Source organism: Sphaeramia orbicularis, chromosome 6 (genome assembly GCF_902148855.1).
Source record: "Sphaeramia orbicularis chromosome 6, fSphaOr1.1, whole genome shotgun sequence".
NCBI lineage: Eukaryota > Metazoa > Chordata > Actinopteri > Kurtiformes > Apogonidae > Sphaeramia > Sphaeramia orbicularis.
Genome location: NC_043962.1, coordinates 14,066,444 through 14,087,828, shown reverse-complemented (window position 1 = coordinate 14,087,828; position 21,385 = coordinate 14,066,444). Strand labels below are relative to the sequence as shown.

Genomic DNA, 21,385 nt, shown 5'->3' with positions numbered 1-21,385 from the left:
GCAGACTCACTTCAAAGTCCTTAGACTAATGATAATGTGCTGATGGTGGGCGGGGCTAACAGGGTCAGTATTTGGCCATGCGTAAACCTCAAATGAAAGTATAACCTCACCAAATGGTTCAAGTTCTCCATTATGCTACGAGTGGGTAGGACTTTATTCTCGTAAATTATGATATTTTTACTATTGTGTATTGTTTTTGGTTTGGCTTGTTTGTTTGTTTGCTTAGACTCTAGCAGCAAAACGACTGGTTGAATTCATACCACATTGACTTTATAGACCGCCAGTAACCCAGAACGGATCTCATTACATTTTGGAAACAGTAGGTTAAAGTTAAAATCTTTTATGAATTTTTTCTTTTTTTTCTTTTACTTTTTATTTTGTTTTTGAGAAGAACATAACACAAATACTTACACTAACAGAACAAAACAGAACAAACAAACAACAGGGGCGGAGGGTCCAGCTTTAGAGCAGCATCTAGTCCACATATACATACTTTTATGAACTTTTAAAATCATCCTATTTACTTATAACGGGCGAAATATGTGTGAGGGGTGGGGTAGCACCATTTGTTCCCACCTGTTTTTTGAATTATGACGTTATTCTCGTAATATTATAGCTTTCTTCTGAGAGTCTGACGACATTATTCTCATGATATTACGACTTCATTCTCGTAAAATTATGACTCTTTGTATTCGACTTTATTCTCATAAAATAACAAGTTTTATCTGGATATTTTCGGCTTTAGTCTCGCAGTGACAAGTGTTTTTATTTTCTTATGTGGCCCTAATGTGCCGTCGTATGAAAGAGCATTTTACAGCATTATTCTAACCAGAGTGAACTGTGGAAGTTTGTCAGCCAATTATCCTGCTCTGTTTACCTAATAATGACACGCTGTTGCTTACCTAATGCATAACATCGCATATGCAATGTCTGTATCTGCATTAGCAATTCAGAGCATCGCTTCAGGATAATGCATGTGCAGAATTTGCCTCTGGGAACCTGTGTTTATGTGTGTACATGCATGTTTTTTTGTTGTTTTCTGCCTGCCTGATGACTGATGTTATGTGTTGGCCCCGTTTGCTTTTTGTGTTTAATGATGTGAGAACAATCATATATTTGTAGAGCTTTGATTTTTATTTCCACTTTCCACTCCACTTCTGATCATCTGACAGCTAGCGGTGTACAGGTGCTCTCAGCAATGCAAATGCACCTCACAACAATAAATACACTTCAACCTGTTTGCTGCGTTTCCATTGGGTTGGTTGTTTGGTGTGACGGCGCCATCACAACCTCTGGGTTCAGGAAATTTCTGGATTCCAGTATTTTTTACTAAGTTTACAGATGTGTTGTTTTTATGTCTGCAATGCTGGTTTTATTTGTGCTTTTATGTACGAGGACGACTGGGACAATGGAGGGAAATTAGCAATTGTGCTAACTCCGGCATATTTATGATGAGCTTGTGTTGATTGTTCGTTAATATTCACTTTCCCATTCAAGTAAACAAATAATGAAAATAAAATGAATGAAGGTTGGCCATGAAAGTCTGGCATTGGTAAACCTAAAGGAAATATTAAACAAAATGGCTTCCTGCACCTATGTATTATAACAAGGCTTATGCTGTCGGGGGTCAACAGCAAGGGTATATCCCTGAAATCCCCCCCAATGCTCCCCCAAGCACTTGGAAAAAAAACACAATCTAGGGTCAAAACATGAGATCATGTGAACTCAAGGTAGTGGCATGGAAGTACAGAATTATTAGACAGTCGTATGAACTCAATTTGAGTTACTAGTGGCAGATTAATGGTCAGAGAAACAATTTTCATTATGTGATGAGTGGGTAGGACTTTATTCTCGTAAATTATGATATTTTTACCATGTAAGGGGTATTGATTTTGGTTTGGTTTGTTTGCTTGTTTACACTCTAGCACCAAAACTATTCCTTGAATTCACACCAAATTGGGTTCATAGATTGCCAGTGATTCAGAATAGAGCTCATTACATTTTGGGAAAAATAGGTCAAAGTTAAAAAAATTTTATGAATTTTCTAAATCTTTTTTTTCCCCCCTATTTACTTATAATAGGTAAAATTTCACATCTGTAGCAGCAAAACTGTTGGGTGAATTTATACCAAATTGACTTGATAGATTGCAAGTGACCCAGAATGGATCTCATTAGATTTTGGGAACAGTAGGTCAAAGGTCAAATCTTTTATGAATTTTTAAAAATCTTACCATTTACTTATAATGGCTGAAATATATGCGAAGGGCGGGGTTTGCAGTGGCTGGTACCATTAGTTCCCGCCTGTTTTTTAAATTATGACGTTATTCTCATAATATAATGTCTTTACTCTCAAAATATAACGACATTATTCTCATAATATTATGAGAATAATCATTTATTCTGAACCCTGCATATGTAACAGAACACAGTGAGTAAACTGTCAAGTACCCACAATGCAATGAGACAAATATGCTACAGTATCATTGCGTGACTCCTGTGTGCATATCTTTTTTTTTTCTTTTTTTTTTTTATGTTTCAGTCACTTCGGGGATAGTGGGGGTCGCCAGTTTCTGGCATCGTTATTTTGAGGGTTGCAAGTTTAAAAGTTTGGGAACTCCTGCTGTAGACAATGCTCACATTTCTATCAGACGTAAAACCTCGCTCAGTGCTTCCCCTCACTAGAAATACGTGGATTTCTGACAGATAAGTCAAGCCATATAGCACGAATATACATGACAGGCATAGAGGATCTGGGACATTTTCATAACAGAACAACCTACGCAGACTCCTGATAGCATAAAAAAAAAAAATTATATCCACCTCAGCAATGAGCTCAGCATCTAAATATTGATATGAAATAACACTGGTCCAAACGCAAAGTTCCAGAATAAAAGTAGTGACACTTTTTCAATTTTGGGTCACTAATGAAGAAAAATTAAAGGGGTCATATTTTGCTAACCCCACTTTTATTAGTCTTTGGTTCATTTATTTGTGTATTTGGACCCTAATAGTTCATAAAGTTTGAATTTGAACTGTCCAGGTGCTGCAAAACTATCTTTATATTCATTCCGGCAAAAATTGAGTGGATTTCTACAACCTGTTTTAAATCCTCTTTAATTTGTTACATTTTATAACTAGTTACGTTACGACATTTGCAAGTATAAGGTCAAGACTTCCGACGAACATTTCTCCGAGTACGCCATAATTATTTATCAGCCGCAGCGGTTGTAGTAAAAACTGAAAATATGCCCAAACTTTGAGCTGATTACCTAAAATGTTCAGTTGTTGGTTGTATTAACAAACACAAGTGGCTGAACGGGACAGAGCAGCACAGTCAACAACCTGGAAGGGGGTGGGGTCATGTGTATTTAAATGGCCAGCGCTCAAAACAACCTTTTTCGTGTCATTACTCAGAAATAGGGTTGAAGATGGACCTGTGGAGTTGAATTAATGAAGACTTCAGATCCAAACATAGCATTTATAGTTTATGTAGACCACAGGGAAATGTTTTAAAATGCATAATTCTGTTTAAAAAAGCAAAATATCACTCCTTTAAGTCCAAAGTGCCACCTGGTTAAAGCTTCAGGTACAGTAAAGGCCTCTGAGCCACTACTCATACATGCACTTCTCAGATTTTGTCTCGTCTAAGATTTATAAATCCATTAAATCCTTTTTTTTTTTTTTTTTTTTTTTGAAAACATTAGACAACCACCATTTTTATCATTTGTTTTTCTTTTCTTCTTTTCCAAGTATTTAAGATCTATGACTTTTTATCTCTGAAAAAGCTTCCAAGAACTGTAGACCGGTGTAATTATGATGATAAAGTCCAACAGTGTAAGGTTGGCTACAGCGTGACAGTAAAACCAATTAAATTTGACAAAAAGAAGCCTTGTAACTATGTGGTCTTCTTTATCTGTGCAAGAAGCTCAACAATCAAGCAAAAAAGAAAGACCAAATCAAGTGATAAAACCAAATCTGCCAGACACGGCGCGCTATTTCTGAAAGGCTCCTGGTGGAGTTGAAGCTCTGCAGCTGCTCCCACTGGAATCCAGAGGTTGAGACGCGAGACAAGGCTTTCTGGTTTTTTGTTTTTTTTCTAGGGAATGAGTGGAGTTCAGTTCAAGGTGAACACTAGAGGCACACAGGGTGAAGCAACGGATTTTTGCTAATTTCATCATCGGCACGCTGTGACAGTTGGAAATATTGTGCTACATAAAAGAAGACATTTCAGCAGGTTCGAGGTGTGAGGAGGCAATACTGACGGCAAATTAAGTCACCGCCTTTAACCCTTTATAGGACGCTCATAGAAATACTCTGAAATTCAACATTTCAACCTTAATGTGTTATTGGAGGATATAACAGGACTTTATTACTTTTGTGAAAGTTTTCCAAAAATTGTATTGTTATGTAGAAAATCAAGGTCAATGAAGTTACCATATTTGGTTCCTTAAGTGGCAAAAACAAATAAATCTAAGAAGTAAATTTAAAAAATACAAGAATAACACTAGTCGCTTTTCCATTGGCCCTCAAATTGTGCGAATATAACTTGCGCATAAAAATTTACCTAATGGAAAAAACGACAATTTCACCAAAACTCTCGCTACATTAAATTCGATTAGAAGTTTTTGCGCTGGCAAGAGGTGGTTTTTCAGACATAGCTCAATTGATATATTACGCAAAACTGCAATGGAAAGACCTTTTTCCACAACTAAAATCACATGAAAAAAAAAAAAAAAAAAAAAACAAACAAACAGATGTTGATGGACATTACAACAAGTGAAGAAGAAGAGTTTTAAAAGAAACATGGGACACACTAGCAAACCCAATCATTTTTCATTTTATTTAGTATGGGATAGAGGGGTAATATATAATAATAATGAATATATCTGTAAATCAACGATATTTACTTTCATCACAGTGTTTATGGAATGACTTCTCGTGTCAAAATAAATAAACAAATCATCGTATTTGTGTTTTACTGGAAAAAACAACTTTACACACTTCTGTTTTTTTCAACATTTAGTAAATATCGGTAAAATAGTCACTTGCCCGATAAAGGGTTAAAGGGTTAATCGTAATTTTCACTTGTTCCATTGGCAGTTTTTTTTTTTTAAGCAAAAAAATCTTGAATTAAGCAAAAAAAAATCTGCCAATGGAACAAATGAAAATTATCTTGGTAAGATTTCTTGAAATAAGATTTTCCAGATCTATTGTCTAAAAATAAGTTCTTATATCTCACTGAAAAGTTACTCTTTAGGTGATTATGTCTTATTTTAAGTGTGATGAGATATTTTGACTAGAAATGAGAAAAATACACTTGGTAAGATTTAGATTTTTTCCAGTGTGAACGTAGCGTATGCCTCAGAGGAACCTGCAGATTATGAAGGGAGGCTGTTATTCACATGCACGCATTAACTCGCCAAAAATAGCAAGAATAAACATTCTTGAAGCATTTATTTGTATTGCTGCCAAGCGAGGGCACAACTGTCACATAAATACTGTGATAGCAGTGACAGGAGATGAAAGAAAAATGTCAAAAAAAGTTACAAAAACCTGAAAGAATGTGAAGATTTACAGCAGAGGCCAACCGATCCCAGAGGTGTCATCTCAAAACCGCTCTGAGCCTCGGAGTGATTTATTCTGTAACAGTCGACTATAAGACGTGATTGTGTTGTTCGTCTTTTTTTTTTTGCCACACGAACTTTATCGGAATTATATTAACAGTGCTCATTTGAGAGTTGGAGGCAAAGCGAGAACAGCAAAGAGCCACTCAAACAGTCTGACAACCGTGTCACTAAGTAATGGTGCTATTAAACTGACATCGACTTCAAATTAGACACAAAAAAAAAACAAAAAAAAAAAAAAACTTTTCAGCCTCATTACAGAACCTTCAGACACAAGTTTAAAAATGTACGAGTCTGTTCTTTAGAGATTAAACCGGTGCCGTCAGACATTTATCAGCTGGTAATTTGTGACAGAAAAATGACAACAGAGAGTGTTAGGGTGACAACTTTGTTTTTCACTTCACTCAGGTGTTGGAGGCAGGTTATGTCAATTACAGGAGTGGTGGAACCGTGTACAGGGAGTGTGAGGGTGGCAGGAGCAGGAGGTAATACGGCTAAGGCCCTTTTCAAAGGAGGAATTAAAATCCATCTTGAATTACAATCGCAGAAAAAAATATTAGACCATCAAAAGTCTTCAAAAAAAGTAGTTCATGATAATATTTGAAATTGTATAAAATTTTAGGTGTGTATGAAAACTTTTTCCCCCGACTACTGTATATGTCAGTCATGTCCTCCTGCATCCCTGCAACCCCCTTAAGGAATAAGTAGTTTGGGAATTGTCAGAATGATATCTCTTTTTTTTTTTTTTTTTAATTTATTTAGTTAGTCAGTCAGAATTCTATCTATCTATCTATCTATTAGGGATGGGAATCTTTTACTATCACGATTCGATTCGGACTTTTGGGGCTACGATTCAATCCAAAATCAACTTTCAATTCAAAATTATTTTTGATTCAAAATGATTTGATTCATAATGATTTCTGCTTCAATCTATGGGTGTGCAAAGGATCCTCATGATCTACTCCAGGCTAGCCGCTAATCGCTAATCCTAACCGCTAATCGCGCTAGCCACTAATTGCTAACCCTAACCGCTAATCGCACTAATAATGTGAGACTGCCATTGGATTTGCTTGATTTTTTAAAATAGATTTTGGGACATTTTAAATTGATTCTGAATCATAGTATATTAGAATTACGATTTTTATATGAATCGATTTTTTGGCACACCCCTACCTACCTACCTACCTAGATAGATAGATAGATAGATAGATAGATAGATAGATAGATAGATAGATAGATAGATAGATAGATAGATAGATAGATAGATAGATAGATAGATAGATAGATAGATAGATAGAGAGATAGAGAGATACATACATACATACATACATACATACATACATACATACATACATATACACACAGGTTTATTCAAAGAGAATGAATCAATTTGATTATGCAATATTTTAATCAGGAAAAGCACTAGAAAACTCCAGCCAAGTCACAAGTATTCAACTCACTATCAACTTTTGTTTCCTGTCTTACAAGTGTTCAATGCGTCCACCACCTGCAGCACGGGGCAAAATCAATGCGATAAGAGGATTCCACCCAGATGCCGATCAGCATATCACGATCCACTGAGTTGATCGCTTTTGTTATTTGATGTTTAAGGTCATCGAGGTTAGTGAGTAGCGGTGGAACATACACGCGATCTTTTGCGTGTCCCCATAAGAAAAACATTACCAACGGTGAGGTCTGGGGATCTCACAGGCCAAGCAAAAAGAGCAAGGTCTTAGGCTCCCTTTCGACCAATCCATCGCTGGGGCACATTTTCATTTAAAAAAGGCCGAACCGTCAGCCTCTGGCAGCCATTCAAAACTTAGAAAACTCCTCTTCCAAACGGTCAATAGTCGCTTTTCCATTGGACATCTGCGCAAAATTTACCGATATTTACTAAATGTCGAAAAAACAGAAGTGCGTAATGTCGGTTTTTCCATTAAATCACAAATGCGATGACTTGTTTATTTATTATCACGAGATGACACGAGAAGTCATTCCATAAATATGGCGACAAACGTAAATATGGTGTTTATTTACAGATATATTTATTATTATTCTACATTACCCCTCTATCTTGTACTAAATTTAAAAAATGATTGGGTTTCCTGGTGTGTCCACATGTACCGCAACTTGTTTCTTCTTCTTCGCTTGTTGCAACATACGTCAACATCCGGTTTTTTAATTCACCCAAATCTAGTTGCGAAAAAAGGTCTTTCCATTGCAGTTTTGCGTGATATAACATTTGCGCTACGCCCGAAAAACCACCTGTTGCCACCGCAAAAACTTTTAATTGCAAAATGAGAATTTTGACGAAATTGTCAGTTTTCCATCAGGTAAATTTTTATACACAAGTTATATTTGCACAATTTGAGGGTCAATGGAAAAGCGACTATTGACTCATTGCATGACGATGCTTGAGAACTGAAGCAATGCGTCATGAAATTGGTTCATTCTTTTTGAATAACCCTGTATATATGTGTATGCATAGGTGTATACATGTATGTATGTATATGTGCATATTCTGTATATCTACTTAACTCTTACTCTTTGTATATTCACAGACATCTGTATAGCAAGTTAGTTATTTCTGCATATAGCCTGCTGTATAGTATATTCACAAGATATTTGTATAGCAAATCAGTTACTTCTGTATAGCCTTAAGGATAATTATAACCACCCTTTATAGCCCTACCTGTACTTACTTCTCCCATAACAATTGTACATATACTGCACAGAACTATTGAACATCCTATTTATTCATCTGTACATTCAATACTTAATATAACCATCTCATTTGCACTAGCTGTATATAACTGCACTCATCTGTACATATTGCTTATCTGTACATACGGTATTTAATTGTATTATACTGCACTTCTGCTATTTGCACTTCTGATTGGATGCTAACTGCATTTCGTTACCCTGTATTTATACTGAGTAATGACAATAAAGTTGAATCTAATCTAATCTAATATATACTTCTATATTTCAGCCATTTTCCATCGTCTTGCCTGATTGCATTCGAACACTACTTTTTTTTTTTTACTCCATGAGGAAATAAAATGTGTGGTTTTCATAATCTGTTATGTCGAGGCCCAGCTAAGAACCCCTGACAAATCACAGTGAGAAGTAGGTTGAAGGCTACCAATTAACTTACTACAATGAAAATAAACCAAACAAATAAAGACAGCAGAGCCAAAGACTATGACAGTCTGATCAGAGGTGAAGTCAAAGTGTCCAGTTCATGTAAATATTTTATGTGGTTGAAGATTAAACCGTTACTGAAGTATATGCCGTGCAAGAAAACCCAGAAAAGTAATGGAATGGTCTAAGCTGTCATATCAGTATTTAAGGTGTTCTGATTGATTTCCAGCGTCGACGTGTGCAGTGAATAACGGGGAAGAAAATCACCTTATAAATTGCTGTCAGTAGCCTTATAGCAGTGCACGGAATTTCAAAGTCAGCAAGTTGAACTTAAAATACAGGCTGGCACTAGGTTTTAGGTTATAGACAGGCTTGTTTATTTGCATATTGAGCAGGAAAGTGAGATCCAATCACAGGTGATCACTCAAGGCAGAGGTGGGGATGCATTTTAATGCCAGGTGTGGACGGACTCACATAGCTGGACGATACAGATGCATGTTAATGACGGGGCTGAACGGGGCCTGAGGGTTTACAGCCATGTTCTATAATGAATGTGGGTCATTTTAATACCTTTACTGTTTGTTTTTTTTTGAGAAGCGATGAAAAAAAATCATTGCAGCCTGTGATGCTTCGCAATAACCCCACAATGCAATGTATATATATTGAACTTCATCCCACTCCTTTTTGAACGTGTTTTCGTTTTTATATAGATTTTTCTTGTTGTATTGGTTTTAAATGTTGATATTTGACATAAACAATCAATCAGTCATTTTTATGGGGTTCTACTTTGATGTGCTTTTAAGGAACATTGTTGTATACTTTTAAACTATTGGCAGTATTCTATGTATGTTTTTATTATGGTGTGTTATGTATGGTTTTAGCACTGAGTTTTACTTTGTGTACATTTTTAGTTTGGATGTATAGCTTTCTGTAATTTCTGCAAAACGTTTCTTGCAAAAAAGATTTTTAGTCTCAACCAGTATTTTTTTCCTAGTTAACCCTTTATCGGGCAAGTGACTATTTTTGGTCATTTCTACAAACATTAAATATGGGGCCAATCCTGTGCTTCAGTGAAGTCAAGAAGCATGTTGGTATTTGTAACTATACAGGGATTCAGAGAGATTTTATAGAAATTCTGAAGCTGTAAATAGTGAATATGAGGGATTTTTGTCAGTTTATGACCTTATAACTGTTGTTTTATCGCATGTGTTTACTTTTTAGCAAGTGGTGCTCAGATGTTTTAAGGCAAAAAGAGGTAGATGATAATGTCAAATAACACACTAAGGTTCAAAATTTTGTATTTCAGAGTATTTCAACGTATGCACTATAAAAGGTTAAATAAAGGTTAATAAAAATAAATGAATAAATAACATGCATTTACTTCTTTTGTCCTTATGGTACTTTAACTTGTAAAGATGTTTTGACATAAATCTTACATCTTGCATATGAGATAAAGTGCTTTTATCAGCTTTAAGATACAACTGATTAGGGATGTCATGAGAACTGATACTCATGATACCATTTGATACTATGATGAAAAAAGAATCGTCGATACTCATTTTTTTATTAAACGGAAAAACCAATGCCTGTGTAAAAATCGTTAGCATCAATAGGCTACTACTCTTCCGTAATTAATGGGGGCAGTACACACCGACACTACACATGCAACAGGTACAGGAACTCATGAAAGAATGGACATAGCTGCAGCTAATGCTCCGCTTTGTCTAATGGACAAAAAAGGACCAAAAGTCATGGGTGGAAGTATTTCAGGTCAACGTCCATGATGTGGTTATTGACACGCATAAGCCACTGTGTAAATGAATGAAATTTGAATTCGGAATTCAAACAAAGGGCGGGATACCATGAACCTAGCAAAGCACCTTTGAGACAGACACCCAGATCTGTTTAAAGAATCCAAAGTGAGTTCCGTTATTCAGCTTTAAACATCTGACATGCGATACCATCAGGGCTCCATATTGGCACTGGTCTGATGGTCCAATGCAGTTTTTACAGCCTGGCCTGTTCGGACCACTGCCGATATTTTTAAAACCAGGGGGACTGATTTTTAAACTTATATGTAAAGCACTTTGTGCTACGTCCTCAATTTATGAAAAGTGCTATATAAATAAAGATTGACTGCTTGATATTAGGGGTGTAAGAAAATATCGGTTCTGCAATATATCGTGATATTTCATTTCACAATACTGTATCGATATCACAAAGTAATGTAGCGATATTTTTAGGTATTTTCTTCAGATGCAGATTTTGTGAAGGTTCATTTTTGTTTTTTTGTTTTTCTTTATATTTTCTTTATTATTATTTAACACTGTTTTATTAAATAATGTTAGTTCCTTTGTTAGGATTGCAAAAAATTATGTTCTGATTCTAACAGAATTTGAACATTTTGTCATAATGTCTGTAAAACAGAATTTAAGTTTGAACACAGGAACATTTTGTGATATAACATTAGATCCTGTTGTGATCAAACAAAAATGTGTTTAGTATTTGTGCAGATTTCCGCTGTAATTCAGTTTTTCAAGGAAATAATCATTTTCTAAAAAGAAAAACAAAAAATTGCCTTTTTTAACAGTATCATGATATATCGTGATATATCGTTTCGTGATCCTAGTATTGTGATTTGTACCGTATCGCCTGATTCTTGCCAATACACAGCCGTAATTGATATGAAATGTTAACAGTTACTAACAGGTGGGCCATGGTCCAGGTCTGGGCCCGGAAGCCATCCCGTACGGACCCGGAACTACAGCCGATGGTGGAGCGCTTCTATTGTGACCAGCACAGCTTACGGTAGAGAGTACATGAGGAAATGCACAGACCAATTACATGTATTTAGAACCATCCCACGTGATACCACTCAGCCAATCACGTCTGTGCGTTCAAAGCAGTAAACAGTGACTGAGTGCAGACAGACGAGACAGTTAGAGGCAACAGTAATATTCATTTATATGCAAATACTTAAAGGATTTCTTGTTTAAGTTTATGGGTTCTTCTGATTTTTATTCATTTATTTATTTTTTTGCCCTGGTATCGATTTGGTATCGAGAATCGTGTACTTTTAGTGTCGGTATCAATTTCTGAATTTTTGATATCATGACATCCCTACAATAGATGCAGTAAAAGTTAAGAGTAATCTGAAGTATAAAAGAAGCAAGTGCCTCCAAATGTAAAAGCAAAGGAAGAATAAAGATATTGCATAAGCCAAGGGTTCAGCGATATTCTTTCTACAGGTCAAGGCGTGCTATGGTATGAATATGTCAACCTCTCACAAAACCTATTTGGCTCTGTGTAGTTTGAGCTTAAAATCTATTTAACGCTGGAGGCTAAGACCAGTACGCCAGCACAGATCCAAAACCCACTTCAACACACCCACACCTCCCATTCCACAGCGGAGGAATCACGGTGTATGTGTGTTATTACTGCCCAGCGCAATTCAATAAGAGCCGTGTTCTCTTCAGAGTCCTTTAATATAACAATGTCGCCTACCTGTTGGGGATCCCTCGAGGACCTCTCCGGTGTAACGCGTCTCTTTGAAGATGGGCCGGTTGTCATTCTGGTCGATGACATAGATCAGGAGCATGGCTGGTTCCTCCACAAGGTATCCACTGAAGTCTGTGGTTGAAACCTCCAGCTGTGAGCACGAAAAGAGAAAAGAGTTCATTTTCCGAAATTTAGCAATATTCATAGAGAAGTAAATCATAGGTTCACGGAGTCTGCGTTGTCCTTCAGTGTAATCACAACCAAACAATGAAAACCCACATCATCACTATCATTTGAAGGGGAACAACAACCTGTCACTACATTTAGAAGGATTAAAGTTCTGCCTTTCACTTGTTCTCGTAGACAGGATGTCATTTCTTGGGGGGGACATCCCTACTTCTGCTCAATGAATTTCATCCTGGGGTGGGGGGGGGGCAACCAACCAATGGAAATAAGAGGCAGGTTGTGACTGAGTTTTCTTCCACCTATGTCCTACATTTTGGACGCTAACGTTCGCCTGAACCGAACTGTCGGCAGTCTCAGAATTTGCAAATGTCTCCCATGCACTGGGGTGCCGTAAAGGGTGTGTGGGGGTTAAATGTGACAAATTCATGGGGCCCAGCATTTGTGGGGGGCCCATAGAGCAGTGGAGGGGGTCCAGTGGATAGAGGTTAGAAGCTGTGAAGATTTCGTGTAAGATCCGCTGTATACACTGCAAAAATCTAAATCTTACCAAGTGTATTTTTCTCATTTCTAGTCAAAATATCTCATCACACTTAAAATAAGACATACTCCCCTAAAGAGTATCTTTTCAGTGAGCTATAAAAACTTATGTTTAGATGATAGATCTTGAAAATTGTATTTCAAGAAATCTTACCAAGATAATTTTCACTTGTTCCATTGGCAGATTTTTTTTTTTTTTTTTTTGGCTCAATTCAAGATTTTTTTTTCTTAATTCAAGATTTTTTTTTGCCTAATTCAAGGGTTTTTTTTCTCTTTGTTTAATTCAAGATTTGTTGCTTAATTCAAGATTTTTTTGCTTAATTCTTTTTTTTTTTTGCTTAATTCAAGGTGTTTTTTTTTTTGCTTAATTCAATATTTTTCTTGGTTAATTCAGGATTTTTTTTTTTAGGCTTAATTCAAGCAAAAAAAAATCTGCCAATGGAACAAGTGAAAATTATCTTGCAAGGTTTCTTGAAATAAGATTTTCAAGATCTATTGTCTAAAAATAACTTTTATATGTCACTGAAAAGTTACTCTTTAGGTGATTATGTCTTATTTTAAGAGCGAGAAGATATTTTGACTAGAAATGAGAAAAATACACTTGGTAAGATTTAGATTTTTGCAGTGTAACAGAGGAACAGAATCCAGGAGTTGGACATTGAAACTATGTAAAGTATCACTTTGGTTTCACGCTACTTATGTTAGTTACCGGACCGCATCCCCACGTATATAACTGCTGCCTCCCCGGGCTCTGACAAAAACAAACATACATCCCCCCCTCTGTTTTTTTGACAAATCATACCCTGCTTATAGTGTTTAAAACAAACTAACTTCTGACTAAAGTAATGGCCCGGTGTGTGTGTGTATATGTGTGTATATATATAGTATATATATATATATATATATACATATATATATATATATATATATATATGACTCACTTGACTCCTTTTATAGGATAATACAGATCTAGTGATCACACAGATAAAACCTCTCAGATGCCTGTTACCATTACTCATCTCCTCCTCTTTTCCACCTCCTTCACCTCCTTTGCTCTTGCACTGCAGGCTCCTTCACAGCCCTGCATTATATATTTATGCATTCTGCTTCTCCCCCTTTTTCTGCAGTATTGCTAGTCATTCCTCTGGTTTCACCTAAGGGAGCATGCAAGCTTAGCACACTGTAATATGCAAAATATCAATTTAGCAAACAAGCAGCTATTAATTCAAGGCGGGGCAAGTCTTTGCTGTTTAGTCAACCTACCCCTTCCTCTGCTTTAGTTTAAAGTTTTCTGCCTATAGTATCTTAACTCCTACGTAATAGGTAAGTTTATCCTCCTGTGTAATTAAATGCAATTGCTTAGTTTTTGGCTCATGAACAGTAAATGAAGCACTGTTTGCCTTGTTCTATGCTGTCAGCCTTAAACATATAACATCCAACATACACTGCAATAAAGATTCATTTGTGAAACACTTCTGTGCTGGAATCATTTAACTACTGGTAGTGGAATAATCCAAGTTAAGTAAAGGATCTGAATACTCTCATTTGCTCTCAAATCTGCCTTGTCGAACAACTGCACTCCTGTCTTTTTGTTTAATTATTTATGCCTGATCAGTGTCATACCTACTACTATTATTGCCTCTGCATGTTTTTCTCTGTTTTGCTTGTTTATTTATTTAATCTTAGATGGGGATGCATTGCCCTGGACTTTGTAGGGTGAGTACTGTGTTTTTTGTTATGTAGAAAATCTAAAAGTATTGTTTTTTTTCTTGTATGCCTGCCACTTTATTTTACCTTGACTTCAGTAAAAAGAATGTTGAAAAAAAAGGAGCTGAATACTTCTTCCTTCTCTGAAAATCTGCAGCCTCACTAAAATAACCACACCAAAAATACAACAGTTAAATTAATTGGGATGGCTTTATGCGATTACCATAAAAAATGAAGCCATTGTAAAGTTATTAAGGGAGGTCTCTTTTGTTTACTCTAATTATACAAATTAATGTCTCAGAAAGAATAATGTATTGATTTTAAAGCGCTAGTGGAAAACGAACAGACCTATGCATTAAATACTTATTATATATGGACAGCAGCACTTTGGGGCTTTGACTGAGCCTCATATGAGCTGAATGTAGCAGTACTGACACAGAAGATATTAACAATCAAGGATGTCAAACTCATTTTAGTTCAGGTTCCACATACAGAACAATGTGATCTCAACTAAAATAATAGCAGAATAACCTACAAATAATGACTCCAAATTTTCTTAGTTTAATGTGAAAAACATATTACATTACACCAGAAAAAATGAACTCCAAATTTTACTTAGTTTTAGTGTAAAAACTTGCAGTAAATTATGAAAATATTAACATTCACAAACTATCCTTTAACAGTCAAATGTGAAAAACCTGAACTTTTGAAAGGGAAATTTTAACATTATTCTTCCTGTTATTATCCTCCTGAGACCCAGGAAATGTCAGCAAAGTACAAGCTTTTTTTGTTTTTTATTAAATAAGTGCCTGTATTGGAAACATCTTGATGCAACAGTTTTTTCAGATGCAGTTTTTAAAATTTTTATGGAATGTCCTTTGTGGTGGACAGTTTTCTTTTCTTTTTTTTTTTTTTGTATAAAGTGGTGAAACTCTTGTCCACAAATGTGGACAGAAAACCCTTAGCTGGGTCTTAGGAGGGTAAATATTTTGTGCCTTTGTAGCTCCAATCTGTAATATGCATGTATAAATGGTAAGTTGAGGTGTAATATTGTTAAAATTACACTTATTTTTCTCAAGAAATTCCAGTTTTTTCAGGTTATTCACATCATTTTTGTGTGGACAGTTTGTAAATGTACATATTTTCACAGTTTAATTTTGATTGCACTAAAACAAAAGGAAAAATTTGGATTCATTATTTACAGGTTATTATGCTGTTGTTTTACTGGTACAGCCCACTTGAGATGAATTTGGGCTTAACCCTTTCATGCATGAGTTATGATAGCCTTAATAAAGATTTGTTTTCCTGGCTGTTTTTATTCCTCTAGGCATTAAAATAACAATGTGATTGACATTATTTTTAACCGTTTTTTCATGGAATTGCAAAAAATGTCCATTCAGCTGGACACTATGCATTTAATTTTTGAAGCAAAGAAACGTTTTTACTGATATGCTGTTTGAAAACTATGAAATAAAAACATTTTTAATGCAGCTAATCTGATGTTTTCTCTCATTTTATCATACTCTAACACTAGTCATTACTAACTCTGTGGAGACAATATGCAAAAAAAGAAAGCTTTTTGTTTAACCCATAAAAACCCAGTGCTACTTTTGTCACCTTTTTGTTTAAAAAAAAAACTGTTAATTACAGTCTAACAACAACAAGCAACTGATTTACACTCAAACATGTTAGTGCAGATCAGGTTTATCAACAACAGCAAAGTTACAGTAATGGTATGAACCTGAATGTATGGGATGATGCATGAGCACCCACTGTGTTGGCTGATATGAAACTAAAATAACAAAATCCACTAATAGAGCAGCTGTAAAATAGCTGTCCACTTTAGTGACCACTGTGCATGAAAGGGTTAATGTGGCCCCTGAACTAAAATGACTTTGACACTCCTGGTCTAGACAGAAACTACACTTCAAACAAAAATGTAAGGATATTTAATTTTTTTTGTCATTTTTTTTGGTCATTTTTGCCATTTGTAAATAAAACTACCGTACGTTTGGTCATTAAAAAAAATGTGTTTCAATTCAATTCACACACAAAAAAAGTAAAAAGCACTGTGCAAGAATCCCAACTGAAAAAAAAAAATAGCCCAAAAATTAAAAATACCCTTAACTTTTTATTTGTTAGTGTATGTTGGTGTTTGAGTTTGTCACCGCTGCAAACGCTTGTACGTCGGTGACACATTACATCACTACCCACCTGCCTACACTTCTGCGATTGCACCCTATGAAGTCAGCGATGCGTATCCTGGAAAGATACCGCATGTAATGACATTAGCTTCATTTTAATCTTAATCTGTGACCGAACAGATCACTTCACTTCCTTTATTAGCCGTGGAACAGGGCTGGAGACTTTCAGAGAATGAGGGAGTAAGCGGGGGAAAAAAAAAAAAAAAAAGGTCTGTGTGTTATCTATAGGATCACATTACCAGCCTTTCCTCTTCCTATCAGTGATGCATGACATCACGCAATCTCTCTATCACATGGGTCATCCCACTCCACTCTCCATATCTCAGTCCTTCGTCTTCCTCTTTGCTTTGTCCTCCTATCTCTCAGTCACCATGGAGCCCGGAGCATATAGTGTAATGGCAGTAATGACACACATGCAGCTGAACTAAGTGTTTTAGGTGTTAGCAGCCTAATGGATTCATATATCATATCCTCCTCCTCTTTCTCCCTCCTTCTTACACTTCTATCTCTCCTTTTTTCCTCAATAATATAAAAGGGGAGACTTTTCATGAGAAGGACCATTTCCCTTTTGTCTCCATCAAGCAGAAGTGTGAACTCTGAACAGATCTGCATAGCTTACAGCCTATGCATTTGCACACATGACATACACTAAAACAAGGCTGTAAAATAGGCTGCCTGTGGGCCAGAACCAGCTCGTCAATCAAACTGGACCAGCCCGCAACACTTCTACCCACATATACTAAATAAATAATTCAATAGCCACTAAACCGTACATATGGCTATTTGCGTCACTTTATGTCATTTTACACCATTTTGTGACACTTTGCGTCATTTTGCAGCACTGCCACTGTTTACGGAAGGCCAATATGAAAAGACAGCACATTCAGCAGACAAGTAGGGATGGGAATCGAGAACCGGTTCCCAGTAGCTCCATTCCTTGGAATCGTTTGCCTGCCTGCTTAACAATTCTGCTTATCGATTCCGCCTTTGTTGCGCATGCGCGATTACATCACACGCACGCTACATTGTTTTGGTCAGAACGTAGCCAACATGGCGCTGAGGCAGAGACGGTCTAAAAAGGTGACACCAGGGCCACTTGTAACACTTGCAAAGCTTCCGTGTCTTCAGAAGGGTGGAATCCCTGCAACATGCTCAAACATTTGTCCACAGCATGTGACTCATTTACAGGAATGTCACGTATTTGATACTCAGCGACGCTTGTGAATGTAGCAGCAGAGTGAACACCAGGCCCAGTTCTGGTTCCGGTGTGGGCAACAAACGTTCTGCCCCTCAAATACAAGTTTCTGAAGGTAGGGGAAAGGAAATGAGGTGCACAACAATGGGAGACAAGCCGAGTCGAACCGGTCCCACATAGTAGAAATGCAGCAATAGAGGAATTAGTAAAGCGTCTTTAGTTTCACTTTCACTGCACCCCACCTCCTGACCGGGCCCGGCGTCATCTGTTCTTATTATTTGTACATACTGTAGATGTTATATTTTCTGTGCAGAGATGGAAATATAAAAGACAGTTAATGCAAACACACCCATTTGTACTATTTTATTCCCTCACCCAATGAGAACCGATAAGAGAATCGATAAGGAATCGGATAGATAAGCAATATCAATAATGGAATCGGAATCGTTAAATTCTTAACGATTCCCATCCCTATTTCTGTTTATTCTGCTACTAGAATAGCAGGTGTCAAACATTTCACACAATACTTGACATTTGTATCACTTTCTAAACAGAAATACCTAAAAATCATTGGAGGTAGAAGGAAATCTCAGAATATAAAGTTTCTTGCAGAAGGTGGCCAGTGCCAAAGTGTCCTCTGTCTCACTACCATAGACAGCTGGTGAAACATTTAAAAGTCTCTTGAACAGTTCAAGTTCTTCCTAAAACAGATACTTACTCCAGTTATAACTGCTATACAAGAAGGACAGTACATGATTTGGAAACTACTTCTTACTTCATAAGATGTTAAGTCTCGTGTTCGTACACTACCCAGAGATGGAAATATAAAAGACAGTTAATGCAAACACACCCGTTTGTACTCTTTAATTCCCTCACCCAATGAGAACTGATAAGAGAATCGATAAGGAATCGGATTGATAGGCAAAATCGATAATGGAATCGGAATTGTTAAATTCTTAACAATTCCCATCCCTACAGACAAGAGACACAAAGTTGACAGTGAAAATAGAAAATTTAACAAAATTTGATATGTCTTGATTAGAGAACAAAGCAATATTGATGGTCAAAAATGGTTTTAAATGTTATGTTTACATTTCTTACTTGCACTAAAATCCAGCAATTACTGTGACTGTGATGGTATCAAGGTTATTATCGTTAACGAAAACGAACGAAATGACGAAAACTAAAATTGAAAAAACATTTTCGTTAACTGAAATTAATAAAAACTCTAATTAAAAGAAAAAAACGATAACTAACTGAAACTGTTTTGTGAACTTACAAAACTAACTAAAACGTATAAATATTATGGATACAATTCCCTTCGTTTTCGTCTTTGTCAATGTCGGATTGATATGAAATTCATTTCTTTGGCTCCAGCAGTTTGAGCTGGTGACACCATACGACACTTCACAGTCTGTCATGTGTGGTCACTGGTGGTTTCCAGTGGTCTTCTGGTCCCCACTCAACCTGGAACATACAGACTAAAGCTGGGACACAGCAGCACAGTCCTGTCTGGGGTTTACTGTAGTGACACATGGGTCGGGGTTTTTTTTGTTTTGTTTTTTTTTTGGCGTACCGTGTGTGTGCGCGTGAGTGACAGAGACAGAGCAGAGCTAAAGGACAGAGTCAGTGTTGAACTAGCATCCAGGTTAAAACTGGAGAGTTTATCACCATGAAAAGGCCTTCCAAGCCCTGAACTGCACAGTTTAGAAGAGGAGAAAAGAGGAGGATGAAAACTAATCCAATTACAGAGGTATGGAACCTGTTAGAATGTTAAAAAACGTTTGATGTTACTAGCTACAGCTAGCTGAACTGAACTGAAGCAAAGTTAGCTAATAATGGAACTGGAGATGATTAAGATATGAGAGATCTGCTAAGGTGTGGTTTACTGATGAGGAACTGGGTTATATATGTTTATAAGTGGTTTATATATGTTTCTATCTGCTTTAACTGCTGGTTAGCTGGTTTATATATGTTCCTATCTGCTTTAACTGCTGGTTAGCTGGTTATATATGTTTCTATCTGGTTTAACTGCTGGCTGCTTTGTGCATCTCCTCTCATGCTTTGCACATCTTCGCATTGTTTCACGTCAGTGACGTTGTGTATGGATTGCACCCCCCCTCAACCTGCTATAGGGAATTTATACATTGTACGGTACATTGTGTCTCTGCTCAGTCCATGAGCCGTCCTAACCCGACCCCCAAATAAAGTGTCCAGGGTAACCCATATCCGCGCCTCACTAATTTCTTTGAATAGGATGATGAGGAAGATAAAATATATGAAATAACTAAAACTAATACTAAAACTAAACTAAACTAAAACTAAGCATTCAGAAAAAAACGATAACTAATAAAAACTAACAAACCTGCTCTAAAAACTAATTAAAACTAACTGAATAAGAGAAAAAAAAGTCAAAACTAATTAAAACTAAACTATAATTAAAAATCCAAAACTATTATAACCTTGGATGGTATGCGTTATGGTAAAATGTAAAACAGCAGGTTCACAGTAACTCAGTGGTTTCCAACCTTTTTTGGCTCATGACCCCATTTTAACATCACAAATTTCTGGCAACCCCAGACATTCAAAACAGAGACATTTTTTTTTGCTAAAATTAATTTGTTTTTGATCATGTAATAGTTTGCTATACTATGTTGCAAATAAACATTCATTTTAGACAACATTTAGGCTATATAATGTACATAAAACTTTTTTTTTTTTTGTGTATGTGTGTGTGTGTGTCTTTTCGGTGGCAGGTGGGCGAGGAAATCTTTCTCTGTTCGGTCTGGTTTTCTGGGTTCCACTGGGTTCATAAAAATGTTGAAAATGTCATGGTCATATGTGTCAATTATACATCCAATATTGGATAATACTGCAGGAGTCTGGAACACAGTCCATAGCATTCCAATAATTTGGTCCATGGGAAAATATAGTTGAACTGCCCTGCTCTAAAATATGGTTTATGACTACAGCGACCACAAAAAAATGTACATACATGGCAAAAGAAGTATTGCCTGATGCCAATAAGTGTACTGTACAAATGCATTCACACATGCTTTAGCACATGCACACATTCTCGTTTCTCTTCTCAGCAGGTCTGGGCTGTAATGAGGATATTAGCTGTGAGATGCCGAACATCAGATCATTTAAATGGAAGCTCACACCAACAACATTCCAATAACCTGTTTGGCAGTAGGCAGGGAGCACATAATCAAACACATATTGTCTCACGTAGCAAAGAAAATGGTGTGATCTTTCAAACACAGGCAGCCAGGGGCGGCATTGGAATG

At 36.4% G+C, this 21,385-nt stretch overlaps 1 protein-coding gene and 1 long non-coding RNA gene across 2 annotated transcripts in view; one reads left to right on the top strand and one right to left on the bottom strand.

Moving 5' to 3' along the window:
* cdh13 (cadherin 13, H-cadherin (heart)) overlaps nucleotides 1–21,385 on the bottom strand; it is a 1,127,464-nt gene that overhangs the window by 540,732 nt on the left and 565,347 nt on the right. The window contains 1 exon segment of the mRNA XM_030136869.1: nucleotides 12,273–12,417. Coding sequence (XP_029992729.1) covers nucleotides 12,273–12,417 — 145 coding nt within the window.
* LOC115421142 (uncharacterized) lies at nucleotides 571–20,687 on the top strand. Its single transcript, XR_003935633.1, has 3 exons — nucleotides 571–796; nucleotides 14,998–15,007; nucleotides 20,676–20,687. It is a non-coding gene; the product is annotated as an uncharacterized LOC115421142 (long non-coding RNA).